The sequence below is a fragment of the Acanthochromis polyacanthus genome, chromosome 5 (assembly GCF_021347895.1).
Source record: "Acanthochromis polyacanthus isolate Apoly-LR-REF ecotype Palm Island chromosome 5, KAUST_Apoly_ChrSc, whole genome shotgun sequence".
Classification (NCBI taxonomy): Eukaryota; Metazoa; Chordata; class Actinopteri; family Pomacentridae; genus Acanthochromis; species Acanthochromis polyacanthus.
Genome location: NC_067117.1, coordinates 6,452,105 through 6,479,928, shown reverse-complemented (window position 1 = coordinate 6,479,928; position 27,824 = coordinate 6,452,105). Strand labels below are relative to the sequence as shown.

The window sequence follows — 27,824 nt, the reverse complement described above, 5'->3', positions numbered from 1 at the left end:
ATCACAAGAATAAGTCCAGTTGCCTGAACTAAACCCTTCACCTTAAGATGACCTGGACGACTGAGAACCTTCACAGATTTGAGTTCCATTGAATCTTTTATTTAAGTAAAATATCTGAACATTTCCAATCACACAGAACACAAAACCTCATAACAGATTCACACCTTCTGAAAACACATGTAAGCTATGCAACAGGAACTTTTTATAGTTTGTTTACGGCGTGAATTTTCCCTTGAAGGGCACATCAGGGAATTGATGCTGTTTCTGTCATCTCAGGTAGTTACTGTTTTTTTTAGCTGTTGGAGGCATTGTGTAACCGATGATAATAATACAGATAAGAGACAAAATAGAGGCAATTTGTGCATTTAGCTTGGAATATAACCTGCACAATACAGTGAGAAAGCAACACAAAACAAACAGCTCAATTCAAATGAATGGAAACTTGTCATGACAGCTGCACGTCACAGGCAAAAAGAATACGATAATGAATGACTGAATTGCAAACAGGATAATGCAGAATGTTTTTAATCCCGTCTGAAACCACTATCTCAAGAAGAGTGTGCTCATTTTCAATATGAGCATAACTGGAGAGCAGTGTGGCATACTGTGTTACTTCTCACATCAGAAATCACCCACAAAGGCCTTGAGAAACAACAAAGAAAATACTCTGATAGTTTTGCTCAAGACAGAACAAAAAATTGAAGCAAAATGTGTATTTTCTTGTCATAATAAAGCAGCTAATGTTTGTCTTTTGATGTGTTCACATCAATTGATTTGTTCACATCAGAAACTTTAATAAATAGACCAGATTATTATTTGCTAAGCTCAGTTTTTTCCACCACTTTTCAGGGCAAAAAAAACAATCAAGATGAACTAACAAATACGAGTTGCAAACCTTTTCTTTGAATAAAAAGAAATGATGGCTAAGCTCATACTAACAGATCTTAGAAGGAAAGAAAGTCTATCATAAGTGTTCATTTACAGGCCATACTCCATGTTGAGATCCCATTAAAAAGCTGCACTGTGTCCACTAGGAGACAGCAGAGTGGCAGAGATAATAAAGTCACTCTGGCATTAATTCTCAAAGCACCTGTGAGTGAGAATGCAGAGGTGTGGGTGAATACATGGGGGAGGAATTAGGCTACAAAACAAACAGTATGAACAGCTTGGGGAGTTGTTAACAAAATGTTTAAAGCATGTAAACACTAAGCTACTGGGGACCGAAGAGACGAAATGGGAATGAGTCCACGCGTTGGTGACATTATCAGGGGCCATGTGGGTTACTGTGTGTGTGTGTGAAATTTGATTTACAAGTAATGTGTCCTTGAATGGGTCGCAATTTCTAAAGCAATCTTAAAATGGCAGCCTTTCTTCTGAGCACTAGAAGTGATAAGGGGTGTGGGTGACCCAGTTGGATGTCTGCTCTTTAGTGCGCTTGGCAGAGCTGTGGGTGGTGAACAGGGATTTGAAAGCCTCAGACTTTTCCTCCATGTTCTGAATCGACCTCTTGGTGGCAGAAACTGCTGAAGACTTGGTGCCTTTAGAGGAGCTGGAGGATCCAGAGGGTCCAGCCACAGCTAGGGGGGTAAAATGACCAATGATGAGGACAAGAGAGGAGGAGAATTAGATTTTAATTATTGCCTAAGTAAGCATTCATCAATTTCCATCTTTACATAGTTTGCCAATGCACTGATATATAGACATAGTGATGTAATGAGTTACTAGTCACTAAAATAATGTCATACATACACTACCATTCAAAAGTTGGGGTCACCCAGGCCTTGAGTATGGTGTTTCATGTTTTACATGAAAACTCACACTTTTATTCATGAGCTAACATAACTGCACAAGGGTTTTCTAATCATCAATGAGCCTTTCAGCACCATTAGCTAACACAATGTAGCATTAGAACACAGGAGTGATGGTTGCTGGAAATGTTCCTCTGTACCCCTATGGAGGTATTCCATTAAACATTTACAGCTAGAATATTCATTTACCACATTAACGATGTCTAGACTGGATTTCTGATGAATTCAATGTTATCTTCATTGAAAAAAAAACAGCTTTTGTTTCAAAAAATAAGGACATTTCTAAGTGACTCCAAGTTTTTGAAGGGTGGAGTGTGTGTGCATATATATGTAGATCATGATTTTATATTAATGAACCCGTTTTAAAAAAGATTTCATCCAATTTAACTTTTTTTTTTTTTTTTTACACACCGCTAAAGATATTTTACGCGGTCTTCGATTGCACAAGAATGACACGACTGCTATTTAGACTGGTTCCCTATGAGCCTTGCTTTCATGTGCAATTGTGCGTAACAATTCTGACACCAAGTCCAAAAGCTCCTGTGAATATGATGCCTCGATTTAACGCTTAAAAGAACAACCAGAGAGGAAGCAGACGGCAAGGAGGGAAAGCGATCGAAACTGAGATGAAACAGAAAGTGTGAACCTCAGAAAGGCTTTCCTCTGGCTGAAAAGTAAGTAACAAAAGCTGCCTACTTATTAACACAACCGGGTGTTTTACTTTCCTTTGCAACGCTGAATTTGGTATTTCTATTTTAAATTGGGAGCTCTGGCAAATTCATAGACTGCCTGCGGTTTAAAATCATTTACAGTAATTCTGTTATTTTCTGAACAATGTACTTATGAGAACAAAGTGTGGCTATCTACCTGACTGGCTGCTTTCACCACCATTCTGTAGTGAGCTCGTTCCTGCTACGTCCACTGGTGGAGACTCCGTGTCTTCTGTGGGAAGAATCAGATAGAAGAATCAGACAAAACAGACACTATCATTAAGCGCGACTGGTGACCTGTTCAGAGTGCTCTCTGACTTTCATCTGTTGTCAGCCAGGACAGGCTCCAGCCCAAACACAACCTTTTAAGCTAGAGGGCAAAAGTATAGCTAACAGATGGGGGTGTGACTCAATATTTGGTTTAAAAAAATAAAAATAAAAAAACATATTTAGGGTAAAATAATAATTTGACTTCAGTATCACTTCATGATGTGTTAAAACTACTAATAAATTCATTATGAACTTGTACACATTACAAAGAAATTGTAAGAATCTACTACAACCTCCAACTGCATGAGGATTGTGGACATAGAGAGCTGACGTTGTGGCCTTAAAACAACACTTGATTGTTCTCCATAGTTTTAGCTTTAAACAAAGCATAACCTACTTTTATAATCAAAAAGAACTTTCATGACACTTCCGGGGAGCTTCAAGATGGCGGAATAACTTTTTACCGATCCCAGTCAGACAACGCAAAAACCCCAGGTAACTCGAGAAAACAGAAGCTGTGACCCTAAAACTGGAATACAATGCCTGGGGGAAGAATTAAACCACCCCAAAAAAACATTCAAGGGGGAAGTGGATTAACCGAAAATACAGAAAAAGACGTCGAAGATGAGGCTAATGGAGCTAGTGGGACCATGCTAACTACTGAGGAGGAGGGAGAGTTAACTACGGCCAAAGCTATTTTGGCACTGTCGAACAACACAACAGAAATGAAGGACGAACTTAAACAAGAGCTCACTAGCCTAAAAGTTGATATGAATCAGAAGCTTCAAAATTTGACTGTAGATGTACGAAATCAAGCTACAAGGTTGACTGAGGCTGAGCAGCGAATTAATGAACTGGAATCTGCAAACACAGATCTCAGGGGCGCACTCCGACATTGCCTTGCACAGCAAAAAGCTTTACTAACCCAAGTGACCGGATTAGATGGCAGGTCTCGCCGTAATAATATCCGCATATATGGGATTAAGGAAGGCGCTGAGAAAGACGACATGATCGCCTTCATGAATAGCTTTTTAAAGAAGGAGCTTCCCATTGAAGAAGAGGTGGACCTTCAGATTCAAACAGCACATCGCGCTTCAAGACCGCGACCCCAAGACAACCAAACAACAAGATCGATTGTGGTAAACTTTCAGAGATTTGATATCAAAGACAAAGTCCTTACTTTAGCTTGGTCGAAGAAAGTAGTTTACGATGGGAAGGTGATTACATTTGCTCACGACATGCCTACGGATGTGTATAATAAACTGAAAGAATACAAGGAGATAAAGAAGACTTTTAAAGAGGCCAAAGTCCGCTTCCAAACTCCCTACCCTGCACGAATGAGAATCCACTGGAATGATGGCCCGTGCATGTACAACACCGCAGGAGAAGCGGCCGCCGAACTGAGGAGGAGAGGCTACTCCGTGGACCTACCGCGTGCGCCTCCGAACACTGACTGGGAACAGACTCTCACAGGCGGCGCACATTGGGAGAGAGTAGAAGAGGCACGCTCAATCCGGATCCGCGAGAGGCTTCGATCATTCCACCGAGGGCAAGAAAAGACGGACTAAACTTTATCTGGGCCAACAAGAAGCAAGACGTAAGACCTCATACTATCCCTTTTATATTTATAATTAACATTTAGGCTTAATATAACCATGGCCACTATAAAGATCTTGATTTCGAGGTTGGACTTCACCAGACATAAATGTTAATTCACACTATCTTAATTTCTGGATATACAGTAATTCTGACTGGGATCAAAGGAAAGACTGGTATTTTGACATCTTTAGTTTAGCTCAATGAGAGGAACTTTGCGTAGAGCAGAGAAGGAGCCCCCACTTCATGTGGGATTTTTTCTCCTATACTGTGGACACTTAAAGTTATGGTTGGAAGGGCTAAGACTGGCCCAGGGGGTGGAAATTGTCATTTTTTTGTTATTGTTCTGTTTTCCAAGGCTTAGGTTTGTTCATACAGTCGACTTTTGTTATTGCATGATTTATGATGAGTAACACCTACAGAGTAGCCTCATGGAATGTTAATGGTCTCAATAGTCCAGTAAAAAGGAGTAGAGTGATGTCTTGGATAAAAAAGGAAAAAATACAAATTATGTTACTTCAAGAAACACATTTAACACTAGATGAACATGAAAAGCTAAAGAAATTCGGATTTAGTAATACTTTTTATAGCTCTTACAAAAACGGGCATAAAAGAGGAGTAGCTGTGTTAATACATAATAGTATACATTTTGAATACATCAAACAAATCAAGGATGATGAAGGCAGATATATACTGGTACAGTGTAAAATAGAAGGTAAATTAGTCACTCTTCTTTCAGTTTATCTACCACCAGACTACAATACTACTGTGTTAAAGAAAATCCTTGAAATTATCTCATCTGAAACGCAGGGTGTATTAATATGTACAGGTGACTTTAATACTATATTGAACAAAAATAACACAACAAACACAAAAAGATTGGTAACCCCACAAAGTAAATTGCTGAAACAAAGTATGAATGACTTGGGCTTGTTAGACGTTTGGCGAGAGATGCATCCTCATGATAAAGATTATACTTTTTTTTCTCCTCCCCACGGAGTATATTCAAGAATCGATTACATTTTTATGTTCAATAATGACAGACATAGAATAAGTAGTTGTGAAATTGGCACTAGAGGGCTGTCTGACCACTCACCAATACATTTGGTAGTTCATTTGGACAATAGACCGAAGAAGACAATATGGCGATTAAATACCAGTCTGCTAAATAATAAAACATTCATCAATCAGATCAAAACAGAGATTAAAGATTATTTAGAGCTGAATGACAATGAAGAAGTTAATCCCAATATTCTCTGGGATACATTGAAGGCAGTCATTAGAGGCAAAATTATCGCATTAAGCTCAGCAATTAAGAAACAAAAAGAAAAACACCTAAAAGAATTGAATACAAGACTAAAAGAAATGGAAAACAAACATATCAGAACTCCAACTAATCAAATTTTGAAAGCAATTCGGCAAATTAGAAATGAAATCTCAGATGCCTATAAAGAAGAGGAGGATAGAAAATATAAATTTTTAAAACAGTCACACTATGAAATAGGACCGAAGTCTACAAAATTACTTGCTCGTAAATTAAAGCAAAAACAAATTCAGCATTCGGTCTATGCAATAAAGAATCCAGAGAACGGAGACCTGGAAAAAGATTTAGAAGGAATAGATAAAGCATTTAAAACCTATTATGAAACATTATATACACAGCCAGAACAGACTAATATAGAAGACACTAAGAAGTTTCTAAATTCTCTAGACTTACCATCAATTGGGAAACAACAGAATGATTCTCTAATTAAACAGATTACTCGGCAAGAATTGGAAAATACCTTTAAAAAATTAAAAAATAACAAAACTCCAGGTACAGACGGACTGCCAGCAGAATGGTACAAAACATTTGAAGAGTTACTAGTGCCTGTTTTGCTTAGATGCATGAATTGGACACTGCAAAATAGTATAATGCCACCATCTTGGGCAGAGGCCATTATAACTATAATACCTAAAGAAGGGAAGGATAAAACATTATGCAACTCATATAGACCAATCTCAATTTTAAACCAGGATTATAAATTATATGCATCTATTTTGTCAGATAGGCTAGATTGTTTTGTTGCAGACCTAATTGACGAGGACCAAACTGGATTTGTTGCTGGCCGACAAACCCAAGACAACATCAGACGGTCTCTCCATATAATTAATAGTATCCAAACAACAAAACATAAAGCAGTGCTGCTGAGTTTAGATGCCGAAAAGGCTTTTGACTGTGTAAGCTGGAAATACTTGTTCTTAGTCTTAGAAAGATTTGGGTTTTCAAATGCCTCAATTGATACTATTCGAACCCTCTACAATGACCCTACAGCCAGAATTAAAATAAATGGACGCTTGACAAACAACATCAAACTAGAAAGATCAACACGTCAAGGCTGTCCACTCTCGCCAACGTTATTTGCACTTTACATCGAACCATTAGCACAAGCAATAAGGGAAACTCAAAATATACAAGGAATAACGGTCAATTCAAGAGAACATAAAGTTGCATTATATGCGGACGACATCCTGTTATATCTCTCTAACCCAGATCAGTCCATCTTAACGGTGCTAAATCTTTTAAATACATTCACTACTTTCTCCGGATACAAATTAAATATAAACAAAACACAAATTATGACATTTAATTACTGTCCTTCAATGGAACTAAGAGAGAGGCTGCGATCTGATTGGTCTCGGAAAACTCTTAAATACTTGGGCGTTTGGCTGACAGATTCTCCCGAAGATCTATACAAAAAAAACTATAAGGACGTTAATAAAAAGATTAAAGAAGATCTCACAAGGTGGACAAATCATATTCTTAATTTTAATTCGAGAATTGAAATAATTAAAATGTCCATCTTGCCGAGATTGTTATACTTATTTATGTCACTCCCAATCAATATCCCAGCTTCTCAGTTTCATGACTGGAATAAACAAATCTCCCGATTTATCTGGAGAGGACAAAAACCGCGAGTTAAATATACAACATTAACAGTTAGTAGAGAAAAAGGAGGTCTCTCTCTGCCAAACCTCAGAAGTTACTATTTAGCCGCCCAACTTAAAGCAATAGTGCTGTGGTGCGACAAGACTTGTGAGGCAAGATGGAAGGAAATGGAGAGTACTTGCGGAAATATACCTGTACAAACTTTAATTGGGGATCAAAAATTAACGCTAACCTACCAAAAAGAACTTTCTCCCATAACATTTTTTACGTTATCAATTTGGTTTCAAATATTAAAAGAACTAAAAATCATGAAGGAGTCTTGGATATTTAGATGGGCGGCCTTCGATTCAGACTTCAAACCGAATCAGATGGATTCAAGATTTAAATATTGGATAAATGAAGGAATAACTGCCTATTGTAGCATAATAGACAAGAATATCCTACCAAGTTTTGAAACATGCCAGAAAAAATACAATTTGAAATCAACAGACTTTTTTAGATATCTACAATTAAGACAGTATGTCAACTCAAAACTACAAAATTTAGAATGTACTAAACACAATGAATTAATAATTCTAATATCTCAAGCCTACTTGAAAAAACAAAACTCTGTTGTTTCCAAACTCTATCAGATCCTATTATCAAATGAAGGGAATTCCACAGATTATATTAGAATTAGATGGGAGAAAGAATTAAATACGGCTATATCACTCGAACAATGGGACAATATATGTGAGACTGCACATACCACTTCTTGTTCCGCTATTTGGCGAGAGTTCAGCTGGAAAAACATGGTAAGGTTTTTTGTAACCCCAAAGCAGCAACTGAGAATAAATTTAGCCAGTTCTGCGTGTTGGAGGAGATGTGGTGAAGATAATGCAAACCATACCCATATTTTTTGGTCATGCAATAGAATAAGACCCTATTGGACTGAAATTGGATCATTGATTGAACAAATTTTAGGTTTAAAATTACCACAAACAATGTTCATATTGTACTTGGGAGATCTGCCAACAGGCCTTGCAAATAATGACAAATATTTATTAAAAATTCTTATTACTACAGCAAAGAAGGCAATCACTCGCAAATGGCTTCAATACAATCCACCATGTGTTGAGGACTGGATTGAAATTACAAAGGAAACACACAATTTGGAAAGGTTAACATTTATGTTGAGACTACAATCGGACCTTTACTCCGCCAGATGGGGCAAATGGATAAGACATTATCAAAATGTTTAACACAGTTGAATTTACTGTTGCGGACACTACGAGTATTAAATATGTGGACATGCCATTATATGTAGACGTATGTCAACTATAATAATGCAAGCCCTTTATGTCGACTGTAATTGTTATGTTCTTGTTTACTTGTTTACTTTTTTGGAAAGTGAAAAAGACCAATAAAAATTAAGTATAAAAAAAACCAAAAAGAACTTTCATTCAAGCAGGAAGAGGGAAAAGTGACTTTTTATTGTTTTGGTGAAAAGTTTTAAAATAAACATCAGGTGTTTCTCAGTCAATGTCACGTTCACTTGCGAGGTTGGAGTCCGGTGCTGTCCAGGAGAACAGGAAACCATACGAACAACACTGAAAGCCTCTGACCTAACATTCATAAACACAAGGCCCACAGCCAGGCACAGTACCTGCTCTATGAGGGTTATTTTTGCTCAATAAATGAAAACTTGTATTACTAGAACATGTATTCACAACTCTGTGAATCACATATAATAGGACGGTTAATAAAGAGCTTGAATTCTAAGACTAATTCATAAAAATTAAGTCTTTAGTTGTGTTTTCTTTAAAAGAAGCAGCGACTGACATAAGAGGGGGAAAAAAAATTTGGCTGTTATAGCAAGTATGAGAAGCTTCATGAACGGATGCAGTGGGTGTGTAAACTGTGACGAAATTATTACAGGAAATGTTGTCTGACATACCCGCAAACCCACAAACAGCTTCACAGAAATCACATGAATGTATGACTACTGCTTAGACTGAACTACTACGAATTATGTGACGAGATGAGACGTGTCAGGATCCAAGGGGTTTACAACTATTAGATAAAAAGTCTGATGCTGTAATGCAATTATATTTAATTTAATTCAGTTCAAGCTGCTTGAAACTTTGTTACTTTTGCCATTTGATCTACACATAACACATAGATTGTGCTTGCATGCTGGGGCTCTACCATCAATAGTTACAGAGATTTAACGTGAGTTGTAGGTCTGAACAACCCGACTGCTACACCACAGCACTGTCAAAGCACTGCCCAAAGGAAGGGCGACCTTTACTGGTGTTTTGCTAGCTGCTTAGTTTTGTTTATGTAAATACTGAACACATTTGTCTTAAATTCAAGGCCTCGCACAAACCTTTTGATTCTGATGGGGCGGACACAGCTTCAGCTGCTTTGCTCTTCTTTGTTTTCTAAAAAAAAAAAAAAAAAAAACAGGAGAGGAAATACACAGATCACAAACTTAAGCTCAACTTAAAACAGCTTAATTGGAAAAATATTCAAAGCTGACAGACACCAAATCAAGCTCAAGAGCCAAGTAAGACAGTTCATACGTAGCTTATTTGAAATCATACAGTGGTTGGAATTAAATCCCACCTTAGTTTTGGCTTTGGCACGCCTCTCAACCATCCTGTCCATCAGTTTCTCCACCTCCTCTTTAGTTCCATTGAGCACAACTATATCTTCATGTTTAAACGGGTCCCCACACTAAAACACAGACATAACACTGCAGGTAAGAAACATTGACTGAATAATGTTTCTAACAAATTCAAGGCACTTCATACTCTGCATACAGCCTCAAAACTTCAATTTACAGATCACATTAATATCTTTTGTCCAAGCTGCTGTATTTCTGTGGTTAAAGAAAACCTTTCACTTCCTGAAGCATGTAACTGAAAAGGACACTAGATGTGCTAGGGTTAGGACCTTCCCTGTTCTAAATTTTCAGATATAAACTCCACAAATGCACGTCTGAATGTTAGGCTCGTTTAGAGATGTATTCTCCGAAAGGTTCTTTGTTTTCACAGGGTTCAGGTGCAAAACAGGTAAGGCGATATTGTCCTGCTTTGTCTTGCAAAGCAATTGTTTGTTTACTCTGCTTGATGGAAATCTCTAAAATTGTTCATGGAGGTATTTGTGGCAGGGATTAGCCGGGCTGAAAAAGCAAATAGCAAAATGAGTCAAGCTATTTTCATATGCAATTGCATATTTCTTCTCTGTGAAAAAATGGGAATGCAAACACACACTGAGCTGAAAACAATTATGAAAGACCAACGTCCCAATCATTTGCATGCCACATCACATCCATTTTCACTACATCTGCATGCAGGCCACATTTGGTGTACTCAGAGAGGAAAACCACTGTAAACACAGTGAAGCAGGCAAATTCAGCCGACAAAAACGCACACATTGATACACACAAGCCTAAGGATGCTATAGATAATTCAGTTGTTTTCCTCTCTAAATGCTCAGAAGATAATAGAAGATAGCTTTTTCTCAGACTTAATCAAATCTGTACTTGTTTGTTGCAGACCAAATTAAATTTTAGCAGATAATTCATTTTGATGAACTGATTTTCTCTATGAATATCACCAGCAGAACCAACATTTACTTTATCCACAATAGTTTGTAAAATGTTTACAAAAACGCCGCAAAACAGAGGGTCAAGACAACAATGAATGACATTTTAAAAGCCGAGCCAATAAACAAACCCTCGTTGCAGGGAGTCTGAGCTTGGAAAGGATGACAAAAATCTTTAATGCATAATTCAGTGTGTTACTAAGATAACATAACCAGCAGGGGATCCATTGTGCGTTGGTAATGCAGGCTCAGTGGGTGTGAACTCAGGCCATGTGCTCTGTTCAACACAAGAGGGATAATCTCAGAAGCTGACCAAGCAGCAAACAAACTCTGTGGGTGCTGCTCTGAAGTCAGTCACTCTGCTGTTGCTTTTACCAGAAATGACACAACCTCGCAGTGAGCTGAGCACCTCGCCCTCAAGCCAGTGAATCAGAATCTCGCTCTGCTGGTAAAAAAACTTGCTCAACTTGACAGGGAACAAGCAGGTGGACAAGACAAAGATCCACCCAGAGAAGAGACACTGTGGATGATTCAGTATTAATCTGGCGGATTACATAAACGGAGCTAGAGGTAAAAGGGTTTACAGAAAAGTAATGGAAAGCAAGAGGACAAAAAAAGACAGATGCGACGCACCAGTGAGTACAAAACTGTACGGGGGAGGGGGAAAAACCTAGAGGAAGTTGCGTGTGTGTGTGTGTGTGTGTGTGTGTGTGTGTGTGTGTGTGTGTGTGTGTGTGTGTGTGTGTGTGTGTGTGTGTGTGTGTGTGTGTGTGTGTGTGTGTGTGTGTGTGTGTGATGTGAGCATGTGTGTGTCAGGTGTGTGATTGGGTGTTTTTGCCGGTAACCAGGCAGGGACGGACCTTGTCTCCTGGGGATGTGAGGGGAGCAACTTAAACGTTAATGAGCACAACTCGAAACGACACACACACATTGACGAAACGCTCTGCAACAACCCAACCGGGTCTCCAGCTCACTGAACGCAGCGTCCCTGCCAGGATATAACAAGCAACCAAATTTAGCTCTAAATTAGCAGACTCTGCTGTGGCTGATGATGGCGCCAACGGAAATCGCTTCTGTTCACTGCAGCATGTTGGATGTACTGTAATGACTTTGAAGGCTTACTTCTTCACCATAAGGACTACAGACTGAACTGCCTCGTAGGTAAATGGCTCAACTCATCCTGTCTTTGGCATTCTGTCCTTACACACCATGTCTACACGTTTGTGTGTGTTTACATGTCTTGCACTGATATAAGCTTTAGATGCGCGATCTAGACAGCATAAACACGGCAGCAGATTTAATCCCACAACCACTGTTAGGACTGTAAAATGACAGCCACCATAAACAACAGATCTTAAGGTTAAAGGTTGATTCCTGACATGACTGGAGTGAGAGCATTTTGGCAGAAGACAAGAATCGTACACATTTCTATGGCAGCCGACCCCCTGTGGATATCTGTATCTTTAATGCTGGACTCAACTTCAACATCAGAGGAGCTAAAGTAAAGATGCTCCACTAATATGCGTCTTTTGTGACATCCAAAGCTTCTGGGCACTCCAGTAGTGGGTCATAAAATCTATTGCTTAACCAGCAGTGTCGTTTGGTCAGTACACAACAGCTCAGTTAAAAGCAACTATATGATGATTAAACTGTCAATGTGCCTTGAGAATCCCTTCATATATGAGCTGGGATATTCTTATGTGGGACTTCAGTATCAAACGTACCTGATATAATGTTCTCCTTTTAAAGCTGTTGGCTCTTAAGTGCAGACAAATGCCTCTTTATTCAGTACTACTAAGCAGCTCGGGAGGTCCCTTATAAATAGTGGGCAAGTAGTGTTCCAAATGACACAAACTGCCTTTAAATTAAGAACAAACTAATAACATGAATTGCAAGGAATTTATTACCACAGTGCTGCCCTTTGTGTTGTTTGTTTACTGAATGCTATCTGTTGTACCTTGCACACGTAGCTACTGAAGAATTCTTTATTTTCAGATGATCTGCTGAAAGTTCATTCAGTGAGTCTCAACTCAGACTTTCAGGATTGTTTATTTTATGATTAGAAAGATGATTAATTGCTTTCATTACTGCTGACAAGTATTTAAACTTTTAGTCCACCGATTACTTTTGAACTAACTTTTGACTGAATATGCCATCCTCAAACACCCACAGTGTTTGTTTTTCTTTGTGAGATGCTTTAGCTTATTTTGATCAGACCTTAAAGTTTAAGCAGCAACTGGGCTGTTCAAATCTACATTGTAGTCATCCATTTTCTACTGATCAAACAACAGATTAATCAACTATCTAATCATTTTAACATTTGCTTCATTTCAGGTTCCTATCACAGAAAGTATTTAAAAACAGGGAACTCCATGACTGCTTTTAACCCGTTGCGCTTCAGTGTTCCGCCCACGGAACACTTTGGGATCTGCATAAGCATTTCCTTAAATGTCTGAAGCTGCAAACGCAATTATACAAACACTATACACCGATGGAAAGCTTAGATTCTCATGAATCCGCCGGTATAAACCACTTTCAGATGTGATTACCACAGCGGGTAATATAAACACATTTGTCCGACAAACAACGAATATCCATCCATTTGTTCTCTATACACGGCTTCAACGTACACAGCGCGACTCACATTTCCGGGTTCATTATTACACACAGATGAAAATATTCCACAAAAACGGCCATAATCCAACCTTGGACATCCAGACGAAACAAGCCAGTAAACTATTTTGTCCAAAACATGTCTTGAAGTCGGCATATAATCAACGAATAGGTCGTTGTCAAGGAAATGCATCTCGCGATGCACGCCCAATATTCCCTGTATTTCTCGTCATATTTTTATTTACAAATAAAATATTAGCGATTTTTGGTACTGAAAATGGCTGGAATTGACTGCACCTTATAGGGTTAAATACTTCTGGAACACCACTATATACCACAGTACTATAGTTACATGAGAAAGACACGATGTGTAGCCAGTTAATGTCACATCTCAGACAAGAGTTATTAATAGACCAGATTTGGTCCACTAAACTTCTAAAAACTGGCCCAACCTACATATTTAACCCTATTTTATATTCCTCCGGAGTCTAGGACCCTGCAAATAACCAAACCGGATGTCTCTATTGCAGGAGCTTTATCTGTGGTGGTGATACAGACGGACGACAGAGAAACAGGCTATTATGCCTCAGCTTGAAGGGAAAAAATGCAGCTTCGTGTTTTGCCTGGGGATGAGCATTATTGTCTGTTCACTCATTTATCTGAGAACTTGGATGTCTACTGAGACAAATCACCTAAAATCTCCAAGCAGACCCATCTCCTCTGAATGTAAGGCTTTTCTGCCCAGCGGAGAGAAAGGAGTAGAATGGAACTGGCTTGACTGCCAGGTATGTTTTTTTCTGTTTCTTTTGGTATGTACGTTTGAGTAATGGAACATACAGACAGTTCTGGATCAAACTCAACCTGTGTTAGCAGAGTAGTACGTTCATCTTATTCATTTTCTCTATTAAAGTTGGAAAAAAAACACAGAAAGAATAGAAAGAAGCCACACAAAAAGATCAATCAATCTGAACAAGTAATTTACTAGATTCATTACCTGGCAAAGCCCATAAATGTGAGTACAGCTTCAATTAAAAAAAAAATAAAAATGTTACAATTAGAACTATGTGGTATAACAGCAATAATGTTAGTACGTCATTTTCTTCCGTCCACAGGTGGAGAGCTATATTCACAATAGCCGCATGCCGTGTTCCATGCTGACCAGAGATCTACACTTCATCACAAAACCTCTAAGTCGTGAAGAGGAGGACTACCCTTTAGCCTTCATTGTGACTGTTCACAAAGAGCTGGAGCTTTTTGTGCGCCTGTTACGAGCCATTTACATGCCCCAAAATGCCTACTGCATTCATGTGGATGCCAAAGCGCCACAGGAGTACCAAGCAGCCGTACGGAAGCTAGTCAGCTGCTTTCAAAATATATTCCTCTCCAGTCGCAGTGAGACCGTGACTTACGCTGGGTTTTCTCGCCTGCAAGCGGATTTGAACTGCATGAAGGACCTGGCGAAGTCCAAGATAGGCTGGAAGAAGGTGGTAAATCTGTGTGGACAAGATTTCCCCGTCAAAAGCAACCTGGAACTGGTGCAGTACATGCAAACCAAAGAGTGGAGGGACAAAAACATGACGCCTGGGGTCAAACAGCCAGCGTCCATGAGACACAGGACAGAAATCCAGCACAAGGAGATCGTAGGGTCACATGTGGCACCAAAACGGCGAGGACTGAAGAAAGGTCCTCCTCCACACAATCTGGAAATCTATTTTGGAACAGCGTACTACGCCCTCACAAGGCCCTTCGTAGACTTTGTTCTGAAAAGTCCAGTAGCCCAAGACTTATTGCAGTGGTCCAAAGACACGTTCAGTCCAGACGAGCACTACTGGGTGACACTCAATCATATTGCAGGTAAAAGGCTTGTTTTAAACGTACAGCACCTCCATACTACTTCTGACATAACTTGATACTACTTCCAGCAGCACAAACCGTTGCAAAGATTACTGATTAACTACTGTGATTATGATGTTTAAACAAAAGGGCACTCACACAAAAAATAATCAATGCAGCAAGGTTATATGTAACCAAACAGCACATTTTATCCATACTTTACACACCGGCTCATTGTGCTTTTATAGCACAGCTTAGAATGTCAAGTCTGCATGATAAATGTGATCGATAGCAGTGAGAGATTATGGGAGAAGACATGAGCTAAGTTAGCTTTCAAACCACACACTTTTGTAGAGCTAAATAATTAGATTAAATCAAAGACGGGACAATTTTCTGGAATGTAAGTGCATCTCCAGTCACTTGACTTGATGTGGAAATGCCAGACATTTAAAACAAAAAACAAACAAAAAAAACCTGGTCCTCTTAAGCCGTGCGTCCACTAGATGGGTTTTTCCCGCATGTAAACGTGCAGCATCCGAACATCGCACACATGGTGGGCGGTCACGAGTGTGTTCAACTAAAACAAAGACAGATTCAGTTACTGCACAGCTTATTTCTCACCTATAAGGCTTACAGAAATACTTTTCGCTGAAGTGTTCTTGAAATATAAGAGAAAGTTTGCAGCTGAGCCATGATGTTGGTCCGACACATCCGCAGGACTGTCAAGCTGAAAGCGCCGTCATGTGACAATGTTGTGGCCCACTAGTGATCGCCCACCATGTGTGCGATTTTCCGATGCGGCGCATTTACATACGTGAAAAACACCTCTAGGGGACACGTACCTTGACTTATTACTCTGCCAAGAAATGCAGCAGAGTTATGTGACGATGGGCATATGTTTGTCTGTCTGTCTGTCTGTGTGCAACATTACTAAAAAACAGGCTAACAGATTTAAATGAAATTTTCAGGGAAAGTCAGAAATGACACGAGGACCAAGTGATTAGACTGTGGCAGTGATGCAGCTTACAGTCTGCATAATACACGCCTGTGCTCATTTTTTATTAAAGATTTTATTCATCGAAATTATATAATGACTGAGCAGCGTTGACAGAGTACTGCACTCTGAGTGCTTTTCTTGTTTCACATTCTTCTCCTGCAATGATTAATAATAATAATAATAATAATAATAATGGATTAGATTTATATCGCGCCTTTCTGAGGCACTCAAAGCGCATGCAATGAATCCATTATTCATTCACTCTCACATTTTCACTCTGATTGAATTGCACTCTACTAAAGAGATAAACCATTGAGCGTTTAACTCTTCGGAACCAGCTTTGAAAATCTGAAAAATATTAATAATACATTAATGTTTTCATTTGACTGTTTTTTATACTGTTTTTATTTTGTTGAAAGTTGCATTGAATGTTTAAATGTGCTCTGTCACACAAGGAAAATGTAATATGAAATAGGTACAAACGCCAAACCAAAAAGCACCGTTAAAAAAACACTTCAGATAAAATATAAATCTCAACTTTGTGTGGCTTGTACATGCTTGTTCTTGTGGCAGGCAGCAGAAAAATCACTCACTACAACTACAACTCTACGTCTAACAATAGTAGTAGGAGCAGTTTTTGTTCTCTGGTCACAGTGGATAATAATGAGCTTCAATATGGCAAAGAAGACGCAATACTAGAAAAATAACTCAATGAAACAAGGTGTCTTAAAAGAGCTCCACTTGTACAAAGTAAGTGTCTTTAAGGAGGAGGACTGACTGTTTGTTTTGGTAAATGCATCCCTTATTAATTTACGCACTTCCAAGACAAGTAGCACAGTGACTTGTATGAAAAAGGAAGCATCCAGGACTGCCTCAGAAGCAGTAGCTAAGGCGGTCCCAAACGAGGCTGAGTAAATCTTTATGATTCAATTATTTCACATGATCAAAATTAAACATGTCTGGTTATTTTTTTGAAGATGCTCCAGGCAGCAACATGGATGGAGGTTGGGCAGGAGCTATCCGGTCAATCAAGTGGAGTGATCAACAGGGAAAGACACACGACGGCTGCAAAGGTACAGTGCGGTAAAAGACATACACATAAACATAAGTACTATTAGCTACTGCAGCACAGCTTAAATTTTAATTGCTGTTGATCAACAGTGCATTGCTATTAAGTAGCTCAACAACAAATTGTTCATCCCAAGCAGACTTTTGTGGACAAACTCCCCCTCCCTACTCTACGTCTCTGATATTTTTGCTTCCTGGAAGGATTACACACTCAATTAGTGACTAGGGTAACCAAAGATAACCTCAACAAAAGATAATACAAGAACAGATAGGAGTGATCATCTGATATGAAATGCTATCCAATCGGTTTAATCACTGTCTAATGCAACCTTTAATAGGTTACGCTTTAAGATGATTTTTATAGAACAATAAAACACATCTATTCATAAATCCGCACAGCATGATTTAAGCTTTTAAATTCACAACTCAAGAAACAAACTCGGGGAAAATAATGAAGAACATCTCGAATTTCATTTCCCAGGTCATTATGTACGAGACATCTGTGTCTACGCAGTAGGAGACCTGCCGTGGATCATCAACAGGAACGCCATGTTTGCCAATAAGTTTGAGAGCAACACCCATCCTGAGGCGCTAGACTGTTTGGAGCTGTGGCACAGGAACAAAGTGCTGGACCAGGCAACTGTTCCTATAGAACCATCATGGCTGCTGGCCACACAGAGCAACACTACCAGCAGACGCTACAGCAACAGCAGTGCTGGTGCATGAAACTGCTGTTGATACTGGGAACAAAAGTCCTTACGCATGCAGTACAGATTTGTTCCACTCCTGTAATGTCCATGTCAAAATGTGAATAAGACAGAACTCAAGTGAGAACAAGAGGGTAATTTCAGCATGCACCTAAAAGACTGTAGTTGAGCTACTCTTCCCATAAATGTGTTTATTTATTTGTGAGACTGTAAAATGTGAGTTTTTTTATGAAAAATGTCAGACAGAGTATATGCCAGTGGGCCATCATTGCCATTTGAGACAACTACTGCACCAAGTATTTAAAAAGAAAATTATGAAATAAATATCTCTACTGATTTAATATGTTTCAGTATGTTGAACAGGTAGAAAAAGAAATAAAACTATTGTCTGTTTTGGACTATCCATTTTACGTCACTGTGCCACTGCTACCGCGGGTGTGACGTTGCATGGTGTTTGTTTTCTTTTTCCATAAGATGCGGTTTCCCGCATCCTCTGGGCTCAAGTCTGGAGAGCTTGAGGTCCTTCCTCAGAACCTCACACCAGGTCTTTCTTGGTCTACCACGGGGCCTGCATCCACCCACATCCAGGGAGCAGACCTGGTCATTCCATGATGAGCTCCTCTGGACATGACCAAACCATCTGAGGTGTTTCCGTCTAAGGGCATCGACCAAGTCATCAATGCCAAGCCTCAGGCGGAGTTCCTGGGTGTTGATGTTATCAGTAGGTTTTATGGCACACATCCAGCAGGCATAACCCTCTCATTTCTTAGGAGCCAATCCAGATCTGTTTATTTCAGAGGTCAGCACTCACACGCATAAAACATTGCTCCCCTGACACAACTGCAGTAAACTCTGCCACGTGTGCGTAAGGATAGACTCTTGGAACCAAGAGTAACCTTTTCTTATTAAATAATGTGTAAACAAATAAAGGAATTATGAAAAGCAAATCCTACTCCTATTGTCTATTTATAAAACATAGCAAAACATGACAATCCATTCCAATTCTCACATTATCATATGCAAACCATGTCAGAGTGACTGTGCAGATAAGAATGTTTGAGCAATTTGTGGTTCTTTTTTAAGTTCCTCTTTCCTAAGAGAAAGGTGCTCAGTCAGCTAGATCATAGGATTATCGAGTAAGTCATGCCCAACTAAGGTTTTATCTTGTTTGAGGTTAGAAATTAGTCTAGATTGACATTCGGATATGTCGTGTACATCTATTCACAGACCAACTAAAAAGCGACAAGACAAAGAGCTGTAATTCTCATAACTCTAATGGAAAAAAAATCAATGCTTTAGGATGTATTCAGAGCATTCCTAACACCAAAAACACAAGGCACTGGGCAAATGTGAGCGTGCTGCTTCACGATACACGCAGAGTTTGAAGGACAGAGAAAGGAGTTTACTATAAAGGGTTATTAAAGGCACTGTAATAGCATATGAAAAGACAGGCTCAATCTTAACATTCACCCAATGACACGTGCTCTGAACTCTTACAGACCTGCCCGCTAAATCACAATTTAATGCCATTAAAAAGGCATTTCATGTTCCACATTACTAGGAAAGATGCCACATCCTTCTTTTCTCGTTTCTCTCTTCCTGTCTTTCCCCTGTCAGGTCCGGCAAATTTATGTATATTTAACTAATCAACAAGTATTCAAACTAAACAAATTACTGTACAGTATCAAGGGGAGTCTTATACTTATAAACTCCCCTTGGAAAAGCAAACTTGTACGGCACAATGCAGCAGCCAGATCCCCATTCTGCCTGCTCTGTTGCCGGACAGGACAAAAAAAAAAAAAAAAAAAGGAAAGATGCAAAAGGGGCCCTCTGAATGCAAAGAAAAACAAAACCCACAAAGAATAGCACTTTCTGCAGAACTTGTCCAAAAATCAAGTAATTTTATGGGTTTTTGGCTTTGAAACCTTAAGTCCTACATCTACATATTTTCATCTCCTCTAAACTTGCCAACAACTACAGTATACTATCAGGGCAGCAAGTAAAGTCAGCCAAATGTTAGTGGCTAAAAAAAAAAATGTGTGTGCCTAATAAGCCTATTTTTGCAAACTCTCTGCATAGAAGTTCCCACGAGAAGCACTGTAAGTATTTTCTTGACTGGCTTGTTTGTCCTATTTCTGACTAAGCCAAACAACGTCAAAGCAACTGATCCGAGGTGCTTTCACCTCAAAAGAAACTATAACAGTGACTGGTTATCATCTGTTGCTTCAAAATAGCTTGCGCATGAGAAATTATGACCACAGTTTTAAAACCACTTAAAGTTACAACAGATCAGGGCCCAAAACAGGCCATAGGGATTGCTTCTGTGGGTTTCATACGTGGCTTCAATTGGGTCACCGTCAGTCACGTCTTGAAGAGATAAACAGTGAAGATAAAAATTTCCAAAATATATCTGCTCACATAAGTAACTGCCACTTGAAGAAATATACACAACCATGTTTTCAAGCATTTGCCAAAGACATTAAAGGACATTATTTTCTCATATTTATCATATCTATCGTGCTATTTTATGCTTCTCATAAAATAGTACGTGACAGAATAACAGGATAGAATAGAATAGTCTCAATTCTACACAAATAAATACTTTGCTTCTGTTGTTATTACTCTGCCAAGGAACATAGCGAAGTTATGTGACGTTCAGTGTACATTTGTCTGTCCATCTGTCTGTCTGTGTGCACGGTTTTGGATGAAATTTTCAGGGAAGGTCAGAAATGACACAAGGACCACCTGATTAGACTTTGGCACCGATGCAGCTCATAGTCTGGATCCTCGGATCTGTTAAGGATTTCCCATTGCGAGATATAGCAGCCTGCATGGCGTCACCGTAACCATGACAACAAGCAAATGCTGTGTCAGCTGCATGCATCAATTCACTCAACCCGCTACATATTTCGGTTAGGGATGTGCGTGACTAGTCGTTTAATCGTTTAACCACCTACTCATCTATTAAACGTTTAGTATTTTACTAGTCGGTTAAACGCTAGTGTGCCCCCACCCCCACCCCGCCCCCGACCGGGCGCCGCCATGCAGCTCTATGCTCGGGCGTGCACCGCACGCTCGTCACGTCTGGGCTACCTGGTTGATCCTGCCAGTAGCATATGCTCGTCTCTTTTTACAACCCCCGCTATCCCCCTCATCATTAGCGGTGTTTTGACCACTCCAGCTACACCCACCACGTCCCTTCTTGCCACCCCGAAGCAAAGCATCGGCTCCAGTATGTGCTGCTCGTGGACTGTCATGGCACACCGACCCGCTGCCGTTACGCACAGACGCAGCGGCACTTTCTGTCTCAGTGGACGACTGAACATCTTCATCAGAGGGTGAATATTCCTCTTCAGAATATGAGTAAGCCATTACTTGACAAAGTACTTTGTCAGCGTTGACCAGACCTCTCGGTACGGTGAGTTTTTTCACTCTAAAATGTGCCGTCTTGCGCTCTGATACGCTCCGACGGCGAGTCTCGTCTCGTCGGTTTTCAAACTCTAAACTCCAAAACTTTGAATGAAAACACGCCCACAACTGATGCTCAGATTGAAGTTCCAGATGTCCGCCATCTCCTGGTGTACAGTACATGAGGCACACTAGGCAGTATATTTCAAGTTATGGCTTGTTATGTTCAGCAATGTTGCTTGTTGCAATATTGCGACTTTGGCGCTTAAAGGGTTAAATTGCAAGTTTTCCGAAACGACTAGTCGCCAATAAAATTAGCGACTAGTCGGTTCAGAAATTTGTCGAAATTCCCATCCCTAATTTCGGTCACGCAATTCATTATCTGTGCATTACATATGCATGCACAACACATGCCTGTGCTCACGCAAGGTATTTTTATATTTTATTTATTTAGTTTGTAGGTGGATCTATATTAAACGGCTAGATTCTATGTTGCCGTGATTTCTGAATACACAAATTGAGGAATGAGCAGTCTTGGCAGAGTACTGCACTCTGAGTGCTTTTGTTGTATTTTTTATGTTAAGTTATAAAGCATGTGTTCTAGGAACTGAAATGGGAAGTCTTTTTTTTTTTAATTACTTGATTAAAAGTACTGCTGCATGCTGTAACACAAAATCAATAAGCTGTGAGACTCTTACCTCAAGTTATTGCTATATTTTTATTACTAGTCTCTTAAATACTTTAGACGGCGTAAACAGGGTCAGTCCTTCCAATATTTGATTATGGTGACGTATTATATAGATCCGCTTCAAAAACCCTCCTCCATAAATGAGGTACCATCTCCCACTCTGCCATCCACTTTGCTACCGGAGCTCCTTACAACACGAACCACTGCAGCTTTGTCTGGTGAACTTCCACAGACAATTACACTGGTGTCTCATCAACTATAAAACCCTCACTAGAAAAACACCACCTTACCTGCGCTCATCACTTACCATTCATAACTCCAAACGTACTCTTTGTTCCAACAGTTTTATTCACATCCTTATTCCCAAAGTTCCCACCACTCTCGTTCGATCCTCATTTCAGGTTTTTGCTGTTAATGGCTGCAACTCTTTACAAAATTCCCTAAAACTCTCCTCATACATATCACTCTTGTCATTTTAAAAAATCAGCTAGCGAAACACTTCAGGACCACTGCACTTGTTTTTTCTATAAGTCTTTGTCTTTGTGCGTTTTGTTTTTGTAATATTGTCTGGTTTGCTGCATTTGCAACCTCTTTTTTTTGTTCATCTTGTCGTATGCTGCCTCTTGATCAGGTCGTTATCGAAAATGAGAACTAGTTCTCAACTAACGTAGCTGGTAAAATAAAGGTTAAATAAATAAAATAAACAGAACACTTTCTTTCATGTTAATCGAGCTTTCTGATTACTAAAGCAATTCTACAAAGGGAGGATCGAGGTTTCAAAATGTCCCATGCCTCCCATGGAAAAAAGAAAACATTACGCTTCAGACTTTTAACTCGCATTGTTATTCATCCGAGCAACCGGCTCTGAAGCCCTGTCAGTGCCAGAGTGCTAAGGTGTGTTATCTACATTAATGTCAAGGGTCCTTATTTACAAAGCATTAGCAGTGACAGTTTGCTGATTGCGGAAATAAAAAAAAAGACCCACTGTCCAAGACTGAAAGGGTCAGTGATAGAGAGCAGTTCAATGGTCGAAAAGATTACTAAGCTTCCTAAGAAAATGAAAGTATGGTCATAGCTGACAAGCACAATGGGAAAGCAACCTGGATAAAATGTTAAATATTGCTCACCTTGTGGCATATTTCTGTCTTGACCTCCTTCAGGGCTCTGTCAGAGAAGACACAGCCACAGGTCTGCAGGTAACAGAACCTGGAAAAGGAAACACAGGGATATACATATATATACACACAAAATACTTAAAGTTGTTTTTTCTTAACCCGTTTTAGCTTTTCCTGCAGTAAGTGAACTCTAAACCTGCCACATGATTCTGCTGACCGTGTCGTGTACCTTGTTTGATCTTGACATTATAGGATTTAAAATCAGTAATGACAACAGCTGAGTGCTGTCACAAACAAGAGAACCATGTTGGATTACATTTATTATTATAGCCAGGTTAAGATGATGATGTTTACCTGTGTTTGCCATTCATCTCCAACCCAACAACAGGGCAAATGAACATGCCACAGTGAATGTCCTCATATCTGTCTCCTTTGGCATTTCTTCTCTCTCCCTCCCACTCAGGATTATCAGTCAGGTTCAGCTCCTTTATATCCTGCAGAAAGAGCAGAACAGGGTTTTTCCTGGCTCCGACTACAAACGGCTGTATAAAGATGTGTCTGCATACAGAAAAGGCGATCAGTCTGTGTTGCTGTATTATTTCATTATTTCTGGCCATTCTACACACAAAAAAATTGCATGTGTGTGTATACAACTGTGCACAAAAGTTTACATACACTCGTAAAGACCATGTGCACTGCCAGCTGAAAGTCTGGACACACCGGGGTTGGGATCATCAGTTGTGTTGTGCAAAAGTCAGGTTGGTACACAGTTGACAGGCCTATTTGACAACTGTTAGAATCCATATTATGACAAGAATCAATCAGCGAAGTAAAGAGAAACAGTCCATCATTACTTTAAGAACTGAAGGTCAGTCAGTCTGGAAAATTGCCAAAACGTTAAATGTATCCCCAAATGCAGTCACAAAAACCAGCAAACACTACGGCAAAACTGGCTGCCATGAGGACCGCCCCAGGAAAGGAAGACCAAGAGGCAAGGCAAGTTTATTTGTACAGCACAATTCAACACAAGGTAATTCAAAGTGCTTTATATAGACATTAAAACCAGCAAGACAGCAATAAAATTAAAAAATAAAATATAAAAATGAAAATATATAAAATCAATTTTAAAAGAAGAAATGTATAAAAAGTAAAAGCAACAGCGTATAACATACAGCAGTACTATCTATTTTCTACACAATGGAGTACAGCAAGTAGGTAGTATTTTCATCTACAAGTACACTGCAGTAAACAATAGTGTTTTCAACCCAGATTTAAAAGCACTGACAGTTTGAGCAGACCTCAGATCTACAGGTTTTTTTCCACAGGTGAGGAGCATAGTAACTAAATGCTGCCTCACCTTGCTTGGTTCTTGTTCTTGGGACACACAACAAACCAGTTCCAGATGACCTAAAGGGTCTGGATGCTTTGTAAGGAACTAGAAGATCGAGCATCTACTGTGGTCCAAGACCATTCAGTGCTTTGTAAACTAGCAGTCACCTCTGCTGCTGGGAATAAGTTTATCTGATTCAGCAGCCTCAGAAATCACAAGTTAACAGCAGCTCAGATTAGAGCCCAGATAAATATCACAGAGCTCTAGCAGCAGACACATCTCTACATCAACTGTTCAGAGCAGACTGACCAATCAGGCCTTTATGGACAAATAGCTGCTAAGAAACCACTACTAAGGAAAAGCAACAAGCAGAAGAGATTTGTTTGGACCAAGAAACACAAGGAATGGACATTAGACCAGTGGAAATCTGTGCTTTGGTCTGATGAGTCTAAATTTGAGATCTCTGGTTCCATCATGTCTTAGTGAGACCAGAAAAGGTGAACGGATGGTCTCTACATGCATGGTTCCCACTGTGAAGCATGGAGGAGGAGGAGTGATGGTGTGGGGGTGCTTTGCTGGTGACACTGTTGGAGATATATTCCAAACTGAAGACACACTGAACCAGCATGGCTACCACAGCATCCTGCAGCGACATGCCATCCCATCCAGTTTGCGTTCAGTTGGACCATCATTTAATTTTCAACAGGACAATGAACCCAAACACACCGCCAGGCTGTGGAAAGACTATCTGACCAAGAAGGAGATGATGAAGTGCTGCGTCAGATCACCTGGCCTCCACAGTCACCTGATCTAAACCCAATCCAGATGGTTGGGGATGAGATGGACCGCAGACTGAAGACAAAAGAGCCAACAAGTGCTCAGCATCTCTAGGAACTCCTTAAAGATTGTTGGAAAACCATTTCTGGTGATGACTTCATGAAGCTCATGGAAAGAAGGCCAAGAGTGTGCAAAAAATTATTGTTTCCTATTGTCTAAAATATAAAAATATTTTGACTTATTTCACACTTCTTTGTTTACTACATAATTCCATATGTGTTCATTCATAGTTTTGATGCCTTCAGTGAGAATCTACATTGTAAATAGTCATGAAAACAAAAATAAATAAATAAATGAGAAGGTGTGTCCAAACTTTTGACTGGTAGTGTGTATCATGGCATTCTTAACTTTCCATTCACTCCTATAATTCTGAATTTTCTATGACAGCAACACATATGTCTTTGTCGCAAAAAAACACAATCATGCATTTTGGTTCTTTCATTGATTTATTAAAGGTCTTTCTCTAACTATGACAATATCTGCTGGCTCAAAAATATATGCCCAGCACATCTAACACTTGACTGAAGGTCCATATGCCATTTTTACTCATTTAGGCATTTTATGTAGCTTTGATATCTTTAACCACTCGAGACAGAATTGGAAGTTAAACTATTTATTGGCTTTCTGACAGACTAGACTACATCGGTCCAAAACCTTAATTCTAGCCTGATTTAGCCCTTTCTGTCCTACTTCTGATGTGTGTTTTGGGTCATTGTTTTGTAGGAATGCGCAACTGCATCCAAAACCTAACCTTATAATGCTTTTAGGTTTTCCTGAAGAATGTGGAGGCAATTGTTATTTTGCATTATTCCATTTATTTTTGAATAATACACCAGCTCCACGTGCAACAGCCTGAGAGCACAATATTACCACTACCATATGTCATGGTATATTTAGTGTTCCATGGATTATCTTCTCTCCTCTAAACACGATTCTTGCATCTCTGGCCAAATAATCCTTATCTTTTTCATCAGACAACAGAACTTTCCTCCAGAAGACCTTTTTTGTCCATGTGACCAGCAGCTTTAAGGTGCAGCACGTGGAGGAAGGATTTCCTAAACCAAAACTGATAATTCAAGTTGTTGTTTGTATAATTTTGGACCAGTAGATTCCATTATATTTCCAGAAGACCTATAATAAATTCATGAAAGTTGTTCTTGTGATAATGTGTGTCAATGATGCCACATATGGCTGTAAAAAGTGTATGAGACATGCCTAAAACCTCTATGTGGAGCACCAAAATCCCTTTATGCAGGAAACCACTATTCAGTAACTTTAATGTATAAATGCACACCGCATAGCTCTGAATCTCACAAAGGAAACAAGAAGCCTTTAACAATTGTGTCATTTAGCAAAACATCAGTGCAAACATACCTTGATCCCACGAATATGTGCTACAGCCTCAGCATTGGGTCTCTCAGCAGACTTATCCAGAAGGTACTCAATGATAGCATCTTTGTTATACAGCCTAAAACACAACATGGAGCAAATTTTCAGAAAATGTTGTGGGTGAAGTAAAGACACTTCTTTTACATGATGGGCAGGCTTCACACGCTCGTTACTGTAAGTGTTCCATCATCACGCCATCCTGTCACCATAAATGTACCTGGACATCTAATTTTATGTTACTGACGAATAGAAAAAAAAAAGAGAATAACACCTAATACCTTCCCAGCTCGCAGGAAACGATGGGACGTCTGAGTTTCTCCTGGCTCAAGGCACAGTATTTCCACTTGGCAGCCAATTCTGCATTTTTATCAACCTGGACGTGAGAGACAGAGAGCATGTAAGAGCACTCTTAACTTTGGTTTACGTTTGTTAGCTTCGTCTTCAGTCTGTCAAAATTGTTCTGTCATGAAAGCTTAATGTTGCACATTGTATTCCTATAAGTCCAAACATCAAAGTAAGTGTGAATTCGTCGCTTAATAATTTTCAACCAAATAGCCGTAAGCTAATCTGTTTAGCCTGTTAGCGTTAGCAACCAACTGGCAGCTTATTAAAATGTCTGCGACACGGATGAAGATAAAAGGAAAGCGCGGAGACAGAACGCGAGGAACACACCTTCTCGACTTTTTTGGGGCCTTTGACCAACTCGTGTCTTTTGGGAATCGTTCCACCATCACATCCCATCTTGTAAGCTTGAATCGAACCAGTTAGCTTCCACGGACAAAGCTACTCACAGACAGGAAGTTCTCCGGTTGTAAACAAACAACGAGAGATCTGCAAAGCTCGCGGGAAGTGCGGCTATTTTGATGTCGCCCTCTAGTAGCTGAATGCATCAATTCTCACTAGGGTCGCGGGGGGTGCTGGAGTGTATCCCAGCT

The 27,824-nt window shown here is 39.6% G+C and overlaps 2 protein-coding genes across 2 annotated transcripts; one reads left to right on the top strand and one right to left on the bottom strand.

Annotated features, from left to right (window-relative positions):
- Positions 1-83: 83 nt before the first annotated feature.
- On the bottom strand, positions 84-27,730 carry rtf2 (replication termination factor 2). Its single transcript, XM_051948403.1, has 9 exons — positions 27,562-27,730; positions 27,168-27,262; positions 26,875-26,968; positions 23,688-23,827; positions 23,346-23,424; positions 9,921-10,031; positions 9,682-9,736; positions 2,676-2,750; positions 84-1,577 (listed from the first exon to the last, which is right to left on the bottom strand). Exons 1-9 carry the CDS (start codon positions 27,628-27,630, stop codon positions 1,381-1,383), a joined length of 915 nt encoding a protein of 304 aa, XP_051804363.1. The 5' UTR covers positions 27,631-27,730; the 3' UTR covers positions 84-1,380.
- gcnt7 (glucosaminyl (N-acetyl) transferase family member 7) lies at positions 10,041-19,074 on the top strand. The gene is made up of 5 exons (XM_022222439.2): positions 10,041-12,065; positions 14,048-14,302; positions 14,630-15,371; positions 17,325-17,420; positions 17,897-19,074. Exons 2-5 carry the CDS (start codon positions 14,099-14,101, stop codon positions 18,139-18,141), a joined length of 1,287 nt encoding a protein of 428 aa, XP_022078131.2. The 5' UTR covers positions 10,041-12,065; positions 14,048-14,098; the 3' UTR covers positions 18,142-19,074.
- Positions 27,731-27,824: the final 94 nt, after the last annotated feature.

Bases quoted from the DNA above. Each gene is read 5' to 3' on its own strand.
- gcnt7 (XM_022222439.2), top strand. From the start codon at position 14,099: ATGCCTCAGCTTGAAGGGAAAAAATGCAGCTTCGTGTTTTGCCTGGGG. The intron at 15,372-17,324 runs GTAAAAGGCTTG...ATTTTTTTGAAG, and splicing joins GACACTCAATCATATTGCAG to ATGCTCCAGGCAGCAACATG. The intron at 17,421-17,896 runs GTACAGTGCGGT...TTCATTTCCCAG, and splicing joins GACACACGACGGCTGCAAAG to GTCATTATGTACGAGACATC.
- rtf2 (XM_051948403.1), bottom strand. From the start codon at position 27,630: ATGGGATGTGATGGTGGAACGATTCCCAAAAGACACGAGTTGGTCAAA. The intron at 10,032-23,345 runs GTGAGCAATATT...TCTGTGTTTTAG, and splicing joins AGACAGAAATATGCCACAAG to TGTGGGGACCCGTTTAAACA. The intron at 2,751-9,681 runs GTTTGTGCGAGG...TTCTTCCCACAG, and splicing joins CGCCCCATCAGAATCAAAAG to AAGACACGGAGTCTCCACCA.